Source organism: Lutjanus erythropterus, chromosome 16, assembly GCF_056507025.1.
Source record: "Lutjanus erythropterus isolate fLutEry1 chromosome 16, fLutEry1.hap2, whole genome shotgun sequence".
Classification (NCBI taxonomy): Eukaryota; Metazoa; Chordata; class Actinopteri; order Lutjaniformes; family Lutjanidae; genus Lutjanus; species Lutjanus erythropterus.
Genome location: NC_139332.1, coordinates 25,646,579 through 25,662,507, shown reverse-complemented (window position 1 = coordinate 25,662,507; position 15,929 = coordinate 25,646,579). Strand labels below are relative to the sequence as shown.

General features: G+C 39.2%; 2 protein-coding genes across 4 annotated transcripts in view; one reads left to right on the top strand and one right to left on the bottom strand.

Moving 5' to 3' along the window:
- The first annotated feature begins 1,346 nt into the window (after positions 1-1,346).
- Positions 1,347-7,564, top strand: LOC146313172 (mediator of RNA polymerase II transcription subunit 30). Its single transcript, XM_084739732.1, has 4 exons — positions 1,347-1,610; positions 4,508-4,666; positions 4,780-4,869; positions 6,607-7,564. Exons 1-4 carry the CDS (start codon positions 1,386-1,388, stop codon positions 6,700-6,702), a joined length of 570 nt encoding a protein of 189 aa, XP_084595858.1. The 5' UTR covers positions 1,347-1,385; the 3' UTR covers positions 6,703-7,564.
- A 2,177-nt stretch (positions 7,565-9,741) lies between these two features.
- Positions 9,742-15,929, bottom strand: part of ext1c (exostoses (multiple) 1c) — a 130,367-nt gene continuing 124,179 nt past the window's right edge. For all 3 annotated transcript variants that reach the window (XM_084739729.1, XM_084739727.1, XM_084739728.1), the window contains exons 11-12: positions 11,040-11,211; positions 9,742-10,535 (exon numbers count right to left, since the gene is read on the bottom strand). In XM_084739729.1, the coding sequence (XP_084595855.1) occupies positions 10,350-10,535; positions 11,040-11,211 (358 nt within the window). In that variant the 3' untranslated portion in view covers positions 9,742-10,349. The remainder of the gene's footprint in view (positions 10,536-11,039; positions 11,212-15,929) is intronic.

The window sequence follows — 15,929 nt, the reverse complement described above, 5'->3', positions numbered from 1 at the left end:
AATTATTCCATAATTTTACTTTAAAATTATGAATGCAGGACTGTTAGTTGTAATGTAAATTCATTTAGTCATTCAGTTTATTTATTTTCATTTGCACAGGTACAGGACAGAACAGATCAATTAGAATTCTTGTACATCAACTTTGTAAAAAAAAAAAAAAAAAAAAAAAGGAAAATTAACGAGCAGAACCAAAGAAAAAAACACACTATAAGAAGTACACACTTATTAAATACACAAAAATAATAATAGTAAAAAAACACACCCTATGAATTAAAGCAGGATAAAATGAAAAAAATAAACACACACTTAATGCAAAAAGTACACAACTATAAAACATACACACTAACAATCGTAGAAAAATACACCCAATGAAAGTAAAAAACACAATAAATACACACAAAAATAGACACAAAAGGTACACACAATAAATTACACGTACTATAAAATACACTGTGGCATTTTTACCCTGTAGTAGTTGCTTCTGTAAAGGATGGTCCAAGATTGCTGTGTTACTATAAGTTTGGTGTTTGCAATAAATTTACTCAACAACTACTGTCTGTCTCCATCTAGTGGTGGGAACAATAAACCAACCACGGGAACCCCAAACCCGCGAAAGATCTCGCGAGAGAAAACAACTTAACCCACAGTATGGTCTTTCACTAGACCTATCCAAGTATTTACTTTCCATAGACCTTCCCAGATTTTAACCACAACATTATAATCTCACACATTATGAAATATTTATAAAATATCTGTACAACATGTACAATGAAGACTCAACGCGTATAAATCTCGCGAGAGTTTCGCAAAGGTTGGATTCCCTTCTAATCAAGACCAAGGAAGTGACGTATTGAAAACAATAACGTGCGGAGCTTTTGAAAGAAATCAGTGGAAACGATCTCATTATGTCTTAATAAAAATAATAAGTCAAACAAACGTTATTTTTGCTAATTGGTAAAGCAAGTTGAAGATATTGTCCAGTCATCCAAAGGAAGTTAATTCAGGTAAGCGGTTTTTCTGCACTCGCCACCGGCTAACTAGCTAGCTAGCTAGCAGGCTAGCGGCTTACTGTCTTGCATGATATTGTTTAGGCTAGCCTGTTCAGCCACCAAGATTAGCTTCAGTCAGTCAGTAAAAACGCTGGTTCGATTCTATATTTAGTTTTGACCTTGTCGATTTCGCTATTAATAACAGCTTATGAATATATATATAGTTAGGTTACACATCCAGGATCTGTTTGACTTTATTTAGAAACTCTTTCATTTATTTTAATGAATTAGCGACAGTGTTTATGATTGTTGGTAGTCTAGCTAATCACAACATATTTCGGGGCTGTATCATGTGCTTATGCCAGTGTCATCCCTTTCCCATAGATTTGTATAGCTATGGCAGCCTCTTTACCTCAGAAGCCAGTGATGGCGGGGATGCCCCCTCAGCAGCAACCTCACCTGCCCCCCGGCGCTGCCCCAGCCCCGGGCCAGCCACCCATGCCTCCTCAGGGAGCCCTGAGAGAGATCTCCCCGGTGTTCCTCTGTCGGATTGGACAGGAGACTGTGCAGGACATTGTCACTCGCACAATGGAGATTTTCCAGATCACACGAGCCACGCAGGTACTGGATATCAGGCTGATAACTTGCTGAAGAGAATCGTTTAAATTAGGGCTGCACAATTAAACGCTATCACAAAAAATATGATCACCAAGTGCAATATCCAATTCCCAGCACCAAACCGCAATATTTTGTAAAAGTTAAAATGTATGTGAAATCAGCGTTATAATGAGGTACTGTAAGAGTACATAGATGACCTGGTCTAAAAATGTTGTTCTCCAAATGAAAGAAACATGTTTGTTTGATACAGACCTCAATAAATATCACATCATCGCAATTTTTCTATTTTTTTTTTTTTTTTTTTGTGAAAATGAAAATCTTAATGCAAAACTGATAAGTCCCACTAATGGTATCACATGCCCCAACGCGATTTCAGTCGCAATAATAATCTCAATATGGCTTTTTTTTTTAACCTACAACGTGCAGCCCTTTTTTCAATGGACAGGGAATTAATTGCATAATTGTTTTGATCAGTGTTTCTCAAACTCGACGTGGTATCCTCAAATGTCTTGTTTTTCCACAACCCAAAGATATTCAGTTTGCTGTCAGAGGAGTCAAGGAACCATTTAAGAAGCTGAAATCAAAGAATTTTGACTTTTCTGTCTTTAAAAAATACTTAAAGCAATTAATCAGTTAGCAGAGTTAAATAAATAGTTGACAACTAATCAATCAATTTTTGCAGTTCTACCCTCAACTCTACTTACTCATACTCTCATACTTGGTATAGTATTATGATGCAAATGCCTGGACTGGCAATGAACAGCAGAGACCATCTCTTATTTTGTATGATGTACTGTAATAGTGATTGACCAAGCGGATAAACATTTGAGATATTGGTTCAACACAGAGTTACCAGTTTATTTACTCCATTAGGGTTGGGCCATGTCTACACTGAAATATTGTAATTGTAATGATATTGTTGCTGGGTCTAAAAGGGTCTTCATCTCTGCAAGACTTTTTAAGCCTGGTTAATTACATCATTCTCTTTTTTTTAAAGCCTTTTTAGTTCTAAAGTGTCACACGGGTGTTTGAGTGATAACTTGTTAGCAGGGAATGAAATTAGCACCTGCCACTTGCCAAATACAGGGTAGATGTTGGCTGTGGGTAAAAATTTCAGGTCCCCTGTCACCATGGCAGAAAGGTTTTTCTTCTACTAACAGGATAAATATTATTTTTAAAAAGCAGTCCTTAAGCAATTAAGGTTGCATGATAATGTTGCATAGTTTTACAGTCAGGTTCTACTGACTCAAGTGTTGTGTTTTTACTGTTTTCTAAAGCGTTCTCTAAAGATTTCAAAAGTAGCAGACAAACCAAAATAACTGTGGTTGGTGGAAAATCAGGTGAAAGTGAGGTGACGGTAGCAGGCGAGGAAAAACATCCAATTTCAGACCCTGTGTGGAAGGCTGAGACTAGGCAATGATATTCATCTGTTTCTCTATACATAATATTTTTTGACTGAAAAATCGCAATTCAAGGTCCCCTTACTTGTCTTTTCTGGAGACTTTTATGACCACATCAGGCGGATGTCATCACCATTTGTTTCCGGGGAAACGTTGCCTAAATGTTCCAACCTCTGATTCTCCAGTGTGTCTCCTTCACATTGACTTAAAATTAAACTTAAAAAGTAAAATATTACTTTAAGAGTAATTGATTCATTATTTAGTTGAGAATTTTTTTTGAAAATGAAGTCAGTTGCTCACATTGGAGAATTTTGAATCTACAAATATTTGGTATTTCATAGATTTTTCAGGGTTTCTGCAGGTGTTCCAAGGGTCTTAAAAAGTTTAAAATCCAGTTATCTGAATTTTAGGTCTAAATGTCTTCAATACGATTTGACTGGTCTTACAAATTTAATTAAATTGATGTTACTTTTGTAAAGTTGGGTTTAACTTCAGTCTCGCTTGAGGAAAAAATTGTATTGATCACACTGTAACAACTGCAAAAAACAAATGCACATCCACTTTTTTGCCAGTGTGGTCATGAAATGGATCTTAAAATTACCTTCATAATTACCTTCAAAAGCTCTAGTTTTGTCCACTTTTTTGAGTACACACACAATATTAAAATTCACTACTTTGCTGCTATCATAGATCACAATTGTAGTTTAATTTTATGAAAAGCTTTAATTTGTTTTCTGAGAGACTTTGCAATAGCTACTGTGGAGAAACTAAACTGGTGTTTACGGTGTCCTGTCGGGTCTGTGTGGATGTCAACTGAATGGCTGCTGTTTTTCTAGCTAACAGACTTCCTCTGTCGTCTGTCAGTGTGGATTTATCCCATCTTTCTCTCTGGCGTATCTGCTTGGCATGCTTGTCAGCATCTGTCTCACTCATCCTCCATCTCCACCTGATCTGTGTCTCTAATTACATCTCACTGTGTCTCCCAGTGTGTAACTTACCTCTTCCAGCTTGTCCTTGTCCATTAAACTGAGAAAGTTTTTTTTCCTGCACTAAAAACTCTGGACAGCTAGTAGTTACATCTTTGGATGGATGTGTTTTCTCAGTATTAGTTTGTTTAATTTAACTGTTTGTAGTTCTGAAACCAAATTTCAATATTTCTAACATTGAATACACAAAAAAGGTTTTTAAAAAAAAGTTGCACACAGATCTTCTGGACAAAGTTGACTAATTTCAGTTTTTCAGCTTATTCTGTGTCTATCCTATTCCGTGTCTGCAAACATGCTAATGTTCTGCAGGCCTTTGTATATTCAATGTTGGAAATTCTGGTCAGTGTCTTACAGTGTCAAACTTTTAGGAAAAAAATGAGGAAAACATAAGCTGTCTTCATATTGATAAAATCTTGTGCCTACCTGCCTGTCTTGATATCTGCACAGTACCCTGCTGTCTTAACCAAAAATGTCAACTGATGGAGGATTGTGTTCTCTTGTGTCTTTGACTTAGCTTCCTAACGGTGTGACCCAGAGCCAGGCGATGTACCAGGACCGCTTTGGGAAGCTCCAGGAACATCTGCGGCAGCTCGCCCTGCTGTTCAGAAAGCTCCGGCTCCTGTATGAACGCTGTGTGGAGATGACCTCTGACCTGCAGGAGGGACCGGCAGAGGTCAGGAAGGAGCCTGATATATCTGCTTAGATATTAGTTTCATGTGTTTTTTTTGTTTTTTTGTTTGTTTGTTTTTTAAAGGAATAAATGATAAATACTGCTTGTGTCCTCAGCTGCTACCATATGTTGGAGAGGAGCTGGTTTCTGTCAAAGTGGAGCCCTGCAGTCCTGCTGTCAACCAGGAGAGAAAAGAGGTTCTAGAGGTGCGTTTTTATTTTCTTTATGTTACATGTAATAATTGGTTAGTTTTCTTCACTGGAGTAGGGAGTGCAGAAAGGTAAGATAAGATAAAACTTTAGTAATCTTGAAGGAAATGCTTTTGCCAGAGTTTGCTCAAAAAATAAAGTGTATAATGAATAAATGCAAAACTCAGTGCCTAATTGAATAGCAGTAAAAGTAAGATTAATTTAGAAAAATAAGTAAAAGTGAAATAGAAAGGGTATGATAAACAGGGAGGCTGAGTCTTTATTGTAGTGGCTAAATAACTTAAAATTCAACATGTTTTGACCACTGCAGGTCTTTATCAGAGCTTTGAATGATTCAAGTGGATGAAAAGTGATAAAAAGTAATATTGCAAATGATATTGGAGAGTAATATAGCACTTGATGCTGACAGGAGTAATTAGTAAGTAACGCGTCCCTGTTATGTTTTCAGATTGCAGTACAGTTAGTAGCTATCTTGCGGTAACCAGTGTACTAATAAATAAAATACATGCTGTAAAGTCATTACAAATTGGCGGTCTATGAATTATATTGCCAGATATTTAAGTGATACTTGATCTAACAAAATATAAATATCAGTCCAACAGTACTGGAACTTCTGAAACAATCACCAATATACTCTTTTTTTTGCAATTAAAAATCAAAGTGGGCTTCCTATCAGACTCTGAAACACTGAGCAACACAAAATACTTAGTTCCCCGCAAATGCCTCTAGGTGTCAGTGCTGACACAGGCCAGAGGTAGCCTGTGGTGATAAAGGAGACCTGCAGGAACCACAAATCATGTGCAGCATAAGTAAATGTTCAGAATAAGGGTGTTGTTTTGTAAACATTAGAGCCGGTGTTCCAGCGAGATGAAAGTTCTGTTCAGGTTTGGAAGCTGCTTCTAGGCAGCCAGTGGCATAATAGTGGGAAATGTTGCCTGAGGATGATAAGTTCGTTTGTTTTGACAACAACATTAGTAGTTAACAAGTAAAAAGTGTCTTTTTACTCTCAAAATCCTCCAACCAGTAAAATCATAAATAAGCTTTCTTTTTTTATTAATGTTGATGTTTGAATAAAATAGGTTCTGTCCTCCATGACCGGACCCGTAATTAAACACACACACACAATCACTCATTTGCGTCCTCAGATGGTGCAGCGCCTGTGCTCACGCGGCTGCTGATGTGTTTCCATAGTGACGAGGAGCCTAGCTTGCGGCTGTCAAAAGCTAACACTTTTTAAAACTTTTTTTACAAGCATCAAAGCCACTGGCAGTGTGATTTTCACAGCCTTTGAATGAACCAAAATCCTCCTGGCCTTCGATTATATGTTGTACACAATTTGGTACCTTCGCTGGCTATTTTTGCCTTTAAGTCATCAGTTTTAGCTGTTAGCTAGCCTTCATCGCTGTTAGACCAAAAAGGAACGTCCCACTGTTTGGCAGGATGTAGGATCAAAGGTTGTGTTGTAGGCTTTAACAATAATTGTGATTAGACTTAATATTACAGTATTAGTAGATATAAATGTGAAAAATACTGCCTTTCTGATTTGAACATTATTGTATTGTACGTGTTGTGTTACTGTTTGTTTTCACCTGCCGTCCACCCGAGGTGTTTGTAATGTGTTCACGGCTGGATGCCACTAAATCCTACACACTGGTCCTTTAAGATGGGATCGTAAAGCTGCAGGTCACGCGCTCCCACTCATCTATGTCTTGCGTCTTACTGGTTTACCTGCAGAAAGTACGTCAGAAGAACCAGGAGATGAAGGTTCTGATGGATCAGATGAGGAACCTGCTGTGGGACGTCAACGCCATGCTGACTCTCAGGAAATGATCGTTCCACTAGATCCGCTCTTGTTTAAAGAGATGCATTCCTCCGCAGAAGCAAGGACTGCATAATGGCAAAGACGAGCAGGTGAAATAAGGGAATTTCTGTTGGATTTTTAATATGGGACCTTCCTCTTCACCTCCTGCACCTCCTTTGTGCTGGCACTTCACCACTGAAACTCACGGTTCACTCACAGTTCAGCTACGAACTTCTGCTGTTTATTATGTATTATATTGAAGTTGTTGAGGGGGGAAACTATTAATGAGATAGGATGAAAGCTAGAAAATAAGCGTGTCAACCCGATACACTTTTGCTCCAAGTTCATTCTCTCGTACACGGCAGCTGACTACCCAGAACCTCGCCAAGTGCTCTACGACTACGGTTCGTGTTTATCCAAACAAGTTATGAACTCCTGTTTTCATCCTGTGTAAATAATGAGTTGAAACCTGTAACGCCTCAGGTGAAAAACGAAAAAACATTCATGGTGTTTTGCCCCGGGTGCTGACTCGACACCAGACAGACTTGAATTCATTGCAGGTAATTCTTCCAGAGAGCTCAGAAGCTGATCTTACGACTGTGTTTGGAATGGCAACAATTGGCCTTATTACGCTCTGTCAGTTGTAGAAACACTATGAGTTCAGAATTCAAATTAGCCCCTTGGCAGCTATGTATCTCAGGTGCTTTGTACATAAGTGTGTGTGTGTGCATGTGCTTAATGAGATTAGCTTCCTGAGTGCTAGACAGCACACCTGTTTACCCTGAGGGGGCTGAGACTTGCTTGCCTGTGAATTTATTTTTGTAAACTGTGGGACAAAAGGAGGGTCTACTGGGCCGTTTCTGTTTTGTATGAAATAAACTTTTTTTTTTTTACACTAAATTTGTGAAGATACAGTATGCTTTAAAGCTCTAAATGCAGGATTGGCCAGCTAAGCCTTGGCAGTAAGCGCTCCACTGTGTCATTTCCAGCCCCAAGGGCCGATGTGGGAATGCATGATCTCCTCCTCAATGGAGATGATGTATAAATACATCAAGGCATATCCACCAACACATAATGATGCATGTTCTGACCACAACCCTTTTGTATTCATCTTTCTTTACGCACCAGCAGCTCATCCGTGTAGTGCTCCTACACTACAACGTGGCATCAAAGACGAAAACACAGAGGACATGTAATCGAGCAGCACTTTTGATTGCTGCGAGTCTGTTTGGAATAATTTCACAGCTAATTCGGCCCGCTCAAAAGGGGTTCTACTTTAAATTGATTGCTAGAAAAATAAAATGCCCGGATTTCAACTGTGAAAGCAAAGGGCCGATACACACCGCAAATTATCAGCGAGCTCATCAGACAGGAAAATGTGCTTATCTCAGTTTGTATGAACTGCATATGTTTGCGCAGTATGAAATGGGCTTGTAATTTTCAATGAACTGTGGAAGCAGACAGTAGGAAGATGCTTAGTTGAGAGTAAAATTGAAATGATAGTCAGTTGGCCAAAAATGTAATTGTTTAGGAGCTGCGGAGACATCGGCCAGAGAGATTTCTTTTTTCTCCTGAAGATAATGGAACTAGATGTTGTGATGCTCAAAAAAACATTAGAAAAACTCAACAGCAATGTCTCTTTCCAGAAGTCATGTCCCGGTTACTCAAGATAATCCACAGACCTTGTGAGCAGTAAATATTATTTTTCTACACCAGACAACCATATCACTGCACAGCAGGAAATGTGCATCTACTCTAGGTATGGTAGAAAAAATCAATTCTCAAGTACTGGGATTCTTTTTCATCTTTTTTCATCTGGCTTCAACACTCAGCGCTGACCAGCTACAGCAACCTAAGCAAAATGGAACATTTTACTTCAAAAAGTGTACTTTTCATTTATTCTATTGTACATTAAATTGCTATTTTACTATACAGTCCAGGGTTTTGAAAGGACAGTTTAAGTTTTAATTCCCCATTTAAAGAGTGTTAAGTTAAAGGCTCATATTTGAGCTGTGTGCAGTTGTCGGGAACTAAAGTAATTTTGGCTGGGTCATTTTACTTATTATTTTATTATGGCTCTAGCTTAACGAACAGGAACAGCTAAATATGGCAGTTTACTTAAAAAAAGTATAGCAGTGATGCTGCTAAAATAAAGGTCAAAGACTGAGTGACATGATGTGCATTGTTTGTGGAAATATGAATCATGATATACAGTCTCTAGAAGTGTATAATTCAACTATTTCAAATGATCAAATGATAAAAGAGCAAACAAAAACTGAAGTGAAATGTAACATCAAATCACAGTACTTGTAGAGTCCCAGCCGTAATCCACTCATGGACAAGAGGCTCATGACAGCTCAGTATGTAAATTTAAATGGCGGCATCCTCAACTGAGCTGTGACCTCGTCCATGAGTAGATGCATGTTTCTTTCTGCAGGGTGTTTTTCGGTTGATGGGTGTAGTTCAGTAGAAAGAAAATAGTTCCCACACGAATCGCTCACAACAAGGTCTGTGAATTACCTTGAGAAACCAAGTCATTTTTAGAAAGAGATGCTGTTTTGAATCATTCAAATGATTTTTTTTTTTTTTTTTTTTGGCGCTTTGAGCACCACAAGGTGAGTGCCGTTTTGACTGGCTGATATCCCCAGAGCTCAGCAACTCGCACCGAAACAATCTAGATGGATAAACAGCACTACAGACCAGAGGAAAAATATGTATTTTTGATTTTGGGATGAATTGTCCCTTTTAAGTCCGGTCTGTTTTTCCCATTCCTCACTAAATCACCATGTGATTTATACTTTTCCGAGAAAACGGGTGCTACTCTCGTTCTGGGCACTGCAACCAGATTATTCCCTGTTGTCTTCCTGGCACATGTGGAGTTAGAGGATCCAAAATATGGCCAATTACTGTTGGCCTCACTGGTATGTTTTGCTATTTTAGTATCTTAAAATGTATCGTGAGGCAGCCCGGTTCCTTCATCTCTGCTGAAAATACACAGTATGTCCTGGGCTTCTTTAAAAAGACGGTCTGTGCCAAATAGGGGAAAAAAATGTATGCAGCACCGTGAATTTGCATTTATAAATCATTTTATTGGTTTTACAGTTAGCATTTTGATGTGAAATGATCTGTTTCCACGGCAACAGTCCCTGCACAGTAATGCTGAGACACATTGACAGCTGGGGAGTGCATGGCACAAATACCAGTCCCTCGGGTGCTTCTGGCGTGAGATCGCCATTCCCGTCTCATTGTCACAGCAATCGCACTGACATCTGAAGTGTTCACACATGTTCCTTTTTGTTGCTGTCCAAATAGAGATTGTCCTTTCTCAGTGTGAGGCCCGATCACAGGGACTCATTCAAGGCCCCTAAATGTCCTCCGCTGGTGTCTCACCAGACACGTGGAGGTAGGAGAATCATTTGAAGCTCCTTTCAGACTTTTACAGCCCCTTCTCTCTTCATATTTATATGTATATAGTCCAGAACAGTCCACCAGGGTCTGTCTGATGATTGTACTGTGTCACAAATGGACCACACTGCCACTTTGTCCACATCCCACACAGTCTTGAGTGTCCCATCTTTACTGTCCACCACTGATTGGTCCATTTGTCTGTCCAAAAGGCCACTAGACCAGACCACGATGCTTTCAAGCCCTTTCCCGTCCATCTTGTCTGTCACTCTCACGCTCTCTCCAGGTCTTTGTACTTCTTGCGTAGGACCGACACTTGATCTTTGAAGAGTACGGGGTCAAGGCGGAACTGAGAGTGGACCAGAGGCATGTAGCCAAACCAGTTGGCGAAGGTGTTGATACACTCCTGCCGCTGGTTGAAGTGTTCCGGGTTCGCCCAGGGGACGCTCTTTGTACCCTGGGAGGCAGAACAAGACACAACAAGTTATTCACTGTCCAGCAGTGACACGACAGTATCAAAGGGATAGTTTGTTTTATTTGAAGTGAGGCTGTATGAGGTACTTGAGGTCCACCTAAAACAGTCAGTATCATTTAATTGTCTGGTTTCACAGACAGGGTTTAGATCAAGCCAGGAGTAGAACTTAATCTGTACTAATTAAACCAGGACATTTAAGTCATTTTCATGAACTTCTCTTAAGTTTGGTTGCTTAGTCAGAGATTATGGAGTCTTGGACTAAAGTGAGTAAGTTTTTTGCTCAGGTGGCTGTGACCCTGTCCACAGCTGTAAAGTGCTTTTGTTTTCCATACTGGTAATCCTGCTGCCTCTCCAAACTTGGGGGAGGAGTGCCAACCGCCATCTACTGTTGTTACTACACTGACTTTCGATGACTACCTAATACCACTTCAAATAATCTGAACTATCCCTTTAACCTCACGTGGAAAAAAACTGATGGCTGCCCACCTGCGGACTGGGCAGCTCTTTGTACTGCTTCCTTTGGGCCACCTTGATTGGCGGCAGGTGAGTTACAGCAGAGACCAGGAAGTTCATCAGGATGTCCTCACAGTTGGAGGTGCGATCCACCAGAGTCCTCAGAGACTGGGGCAGGTAGTGGGAGAACAGGTAGTTGTAGTACCTGTGGGGCAGTCAGAGTGTTATACGGGTATTATTAAAATATAAGAAAGTAGATAAGACATTTGCATGCAGAATATTCTTCATGAGAGCAAAGAGGTCACGGTACTCTGGGGACAAAGACGATGCTGGATCAGCCTTAGTGGTCACTAATCACTTTCATTAACTATCACAGAGCTCCAATTCCCACAGCTGCTTTGTTTGTCCGCAGCAGAGAAACACAAAGCACACGAACTTATCATATGAATACAAAATAGAAATAGGAAGAAAAAGAGTCCACAAGTTAAAACCATTTAAAAGGTGAAGCAAAATGATGAGTAAAGATATAAAACAAATCTCTGCTGTATTTGGCAACTGTTAAGACTTTTCTGTCGACCTGATTACCACAGATTCACCACCTTGTTTCATTTTTCTATTTGACATGAAGAAACCACCAACTGATAAAAGTAAATGTTGAGTACGGATTCTACTGCGACTTCAAAGACGTGCCGACATAAAACTAAACAGGTCTCTCAAAGTTAAAAAAGACGCTGCTGGATTTTTCTAATAGATCATGATAATATTATCAAATGGGTTTTCGGTGCTGTTTGTTTGTCAGCAAGATTGCGGGAAAAACTACTCGGCTGATTTCCATGAAACTTTAGTAGAAGCGTGAAGCGTGGGCCAAAGAAGTAACCCATCAAATGTTGGAACAGAGCCAAACCACGGTGAAGATTATTTTTCACATTCATTTGGACTTAATGGAGGGTTGCGCTCTCCGAGTACCCTTCTAGTTGTCTTATAAAACTCCACGCAAGACTCCAGGACTTCTACCTCCTGACCATTCATCACAATCGCACAGTTCTCCAAGAGATTCATGCTGTTTTTGAGGAAGCTGAGTTACTATTTATACAATAATAATTGATCATGCTGCATGAACACAGTTAGAAGAAAATTACTTGCTAGATTTGAGGCAAAATGGTTAAAAGAGTCTGTTCAAACTGAAATTACAAACACATATTCAAATCGAGCACAATTATGGCACTGAAGCTTATGTTACAGCCAACTTATGAAGGAGTCCAAGGTTAAGTTGCACAGCTCAGAACAGGAATCCTTCGTCTGGCCCTTACAATTAGTAGATTTAAAGGTGGGATGTGCTAGTCTAATCCAAAATCCCTAACGGTCCTCTAGCTCCCTGTACTGTGTGTGTGCTGGAAAAAAAAATCTGACGTTTCTGCGCGGCCCCTGGCTCTGTAAATGGTGAACAAAAGGTGGCTCCAGCCGAGCCAGACAACACTATTCCAGCTGATCAGTGACTGGTCGCGTTTTTGCCAGTGCACAGGAGTAGAGGAGGAGGAGAGAAAGTGACGGTAAATCTTCTTAAGGAGCACTGAAGGAGGATTTTATTTGGTTTTCGAGTTCAAGTATGAGCAGTCTTTCTCCAGAATAGCGCATTACACCTTTACAGGGACAATTCACCCCAAAATAGCAGTCTGAAGTGTTATTTATCCATCTAGATTGTTTTGCTGTGTGTTGCAGAGTTTTGGAGATAGCTGTAGAGATGTCAATATAATGGAACTAAACTGCAGTCTTGTGGGGCTCAAAGTGTCAAAAAAATGGAAAACTCTACAAAAATATCTCTTGGAATCTAATAGAACTACTTTCTTTCTACAATAAAATAAGTAGTTTGTACATGAAACTGCTCACAACAAGGTCTGTGGATTATCTTGAGTAACCAGATCGTGATTTCTGGAAAGAGACATTGCTGTGACGTTTTCTGGCACTTTGAGCACCACAATCCAAGTGCCATTCAGTCCCATTATATTCAAGAGACTGCAGACATCTCTACCACCGATATTTCCCAAACTTTGCAACTCACACCAAAGCTGTCTAAATGGATAAATAGCACTACAGATGGGAGGAAAAATCTTTTTTTTTTTTTGCTGTTGACCCTGAAAAAGGCAAAAGCCAAATCAAATTGTGAATCTGGAGAATTGTGACCCTCCATCAATCACACATTCTTGATTTGATTTGAAAACACTGAATGGCACCGATTTAAAAATAGTTATAATATATTATAATGTTAATAGATTCATGACACATTTGCCATGTTACTTATAAAATCATCCATATGCACTGTTATGTTAAGAAGAGGAGAAATTCCTGAGATGGGAAAAAGTAAGATTTTAAACAACAGATAGTTATTTTTTCTCCTAGCACCCCTATCACGCCACTGAATGAATATTTTGTCACATCTGTCTCCACTGTGCAAAACCTGATGTTCCCTCTCCCTATTATTAGTCTCTGACTGCAGGTTCAGCTTCTTGTACTTGCACTCGCAGAACGGTTAATCTCTTTCGTTGACTACATCATCAAAACGCCTAAAATACAAATATTTCATACAGGAAAAACACTAATTATCACAGGTGGATGACACCAGCACCTGTATGGTAACAGGTATGGCAACAGCAACACAAAAGAGTAGATGGTGTGATGTATGTTGATGATATGTATCTGGGACAAGTTAACCATTTCATCGCCAGTGGGATTTGATATTTATAGTGCACAACAAACCCCTGTGGTACAATGCATATGTTTTTCATTCCTGCAGTTGACTGGAATTGAGACTTTAATGCGGTGCTCTCTGTTCAGCTAGTAATTTTGCATTAAATTATTGTCTCCTTTTAAATGTGTGTTGAGCTTGGGGATGTAAAATGAACCACAATTAACTTTATGTAAGTTGTTGCAATTGATTGTGGAAGTTGCTACTTTTTCCTAATGGATTTTGTCATATTTAATGAGTTTTTTTTTTTTTGGAAGACAGTCCTATTGTGAAGAAGCCATTTATCACACCACTTTACCAATACAATATACAGTAAGTAATTAGATAATTTGCATGTAAAAGACTAAATTGAGGGTTCTCAAAATGAGAAAGGCAGGTTTTAACTGACTGCTTATTGTCATTGCTCTGTTTAAGTGGTCAAACAGGCATTAGTGGTAATGCAGATGGGACTTGCAAATATCAGTGGGCCTAACCAATTGGCTGTGAAGATTCAAATTAGCATGACAAAAAGTGTTTTCATAGAAACCGCTGATGAAAATGACCATTTTGTCTCAAAAATGTCACAGGGTTCCAGCAGCGTTTAAAGTGCCCCGCCTGTGGAGTCATTACATTTATATTGTTTAAGAAATCATGTCCTTCTGCCACCGCACATATTGAATTCAGGCTCTTTTGAATTAATCAAACTGCTTGAAGTAATCCCTGAGTAATTCACCCTCTCCTTTTCTTTCTCTCTAAGTGACACATACACAGAATGATTCTTGATACTTTTTTTATTCTGCTTGGTTGTCCCTTTTTGCTTTTTATGTAAGATTCGCGTCATTGTGCTCGCTGCTGCTGCGATTCATCGGTTCGTCCCTTGTTTTTAGCTGCTGATCTCAGAGAGGCAATCTGTTTTGATCTCAGTTGCATAATCAATGTTGAGTCTAAATTTAGGTGTGCACACACTCAGAATATGCATGCATGCTTGTTATAAGTTAATGAAAATGTAATTGAAGAAAAATATTAAAAAACAAAGCATATATAGCTCTTAACGACATTTACTGTTAGCCAAAGCAATAGATGTGGGAGGGTAGAGACTGGTCAGCTTGGTCCAGTGTGAAATATCTAAAAATTGCTATGAAATTTTGTAGACACCTTTGTGATCCCTTGATGCATCAGCACTCACAAACTTGAATTTTTCCAGTAAAAATATCTCAAAACTTAACATAATTTTGATAATACCCTGACTTTTTTATTATCAGGTAAAAAAAAATTCATCAAGCACCTGCAAATTTACTGACGTCCCCATCAGCCTACTGTGCATTAAATTCTAATTACCAGTGGTGGGACGCTAACATGCTAAAACAACAACAATGAACATAGTACATCAGCATGTCAGCATTGTTGTTGGGAGCATTTTAGCACCTTAGCATTTAGCTTAAAGCACCACTGGTCCTAAGGACAGCCTCATGGAGCAGCTGGCATGGCTGTAGACATTAGGGTGCACCTCAAAACTCGTACTGTTTATTATGCCAGGAAAATACTGACTATGTCCCAATAAATAGTCAAATGCTGAATGCTGAAAATACCAGGACATCCTACTGCAGTGTGCGAGACAGCATGCTTCTCTGGTAATTCTGACCCACAATGGAGTGCTGCAGGGATGATGTATTTTTGTAGGCCAGAAAGTGCAGAAAATAAGCTCTGGGCCAAATAAAAGTTAATGATAGTTATGCGTTTTGTTCAGCGAGATAATATTCACAGAGGAACACCACTTTTCTGATATCTGAAGCATAAATGCAATCCCCAGAAGTAAAAACCTAAATTTAGGCTATAAATAAAACTAAAGCAGGGCCACGTCACTCAACGTCACCACCACTAAGTGACTAGTGTCCGACACGATGACATTTAATGTCTGTGACAACCTCTGTTTCTTTTTTAGCCACTTGGTACCAGCTGCCTTTTTTAAGACATAGGAGCTTCAGAATTCACAAATAGACTTTTTACTAGCATATTTTTATGTTGTAGAACAAAAGGTGAAAATCTCTTAACCTTGTGTTAACCAAAGACCTTATTTCAGTCAAACAGAGAAAAGTATTTTCAAAAAAACCCACTGACTTTGAGGTGAGGATACTGGAAGTGCTAACATGTTAACTCATTTCTGGGTTTTAGGACACATTCCTGCAGCACTTCATCCTGTG

Coding starts and splice junctions, on each gene's coding strand:
- LOC146313172 (XM_084739732.1), top strand. CDS start 1,386: ATGGCAGCCTCTTTACCTCAGAAGCCAGTGATGGCGGGGATGCCCCCT. Junction 1,611..4,507: donor AGATCACACGAGCCACGCAG/GTACTGGATATC, acceptor TCTTTGACTTAG/CTTCCTAACGGTGTGACCCA. Junction 4,870..6,606: donor AGAGAAAAGAGGTTCTAGAG/GTGCGTTTTTAT, acceptor GTTTACCTGCAG/AAAGTACGTCAGAAGAACCA.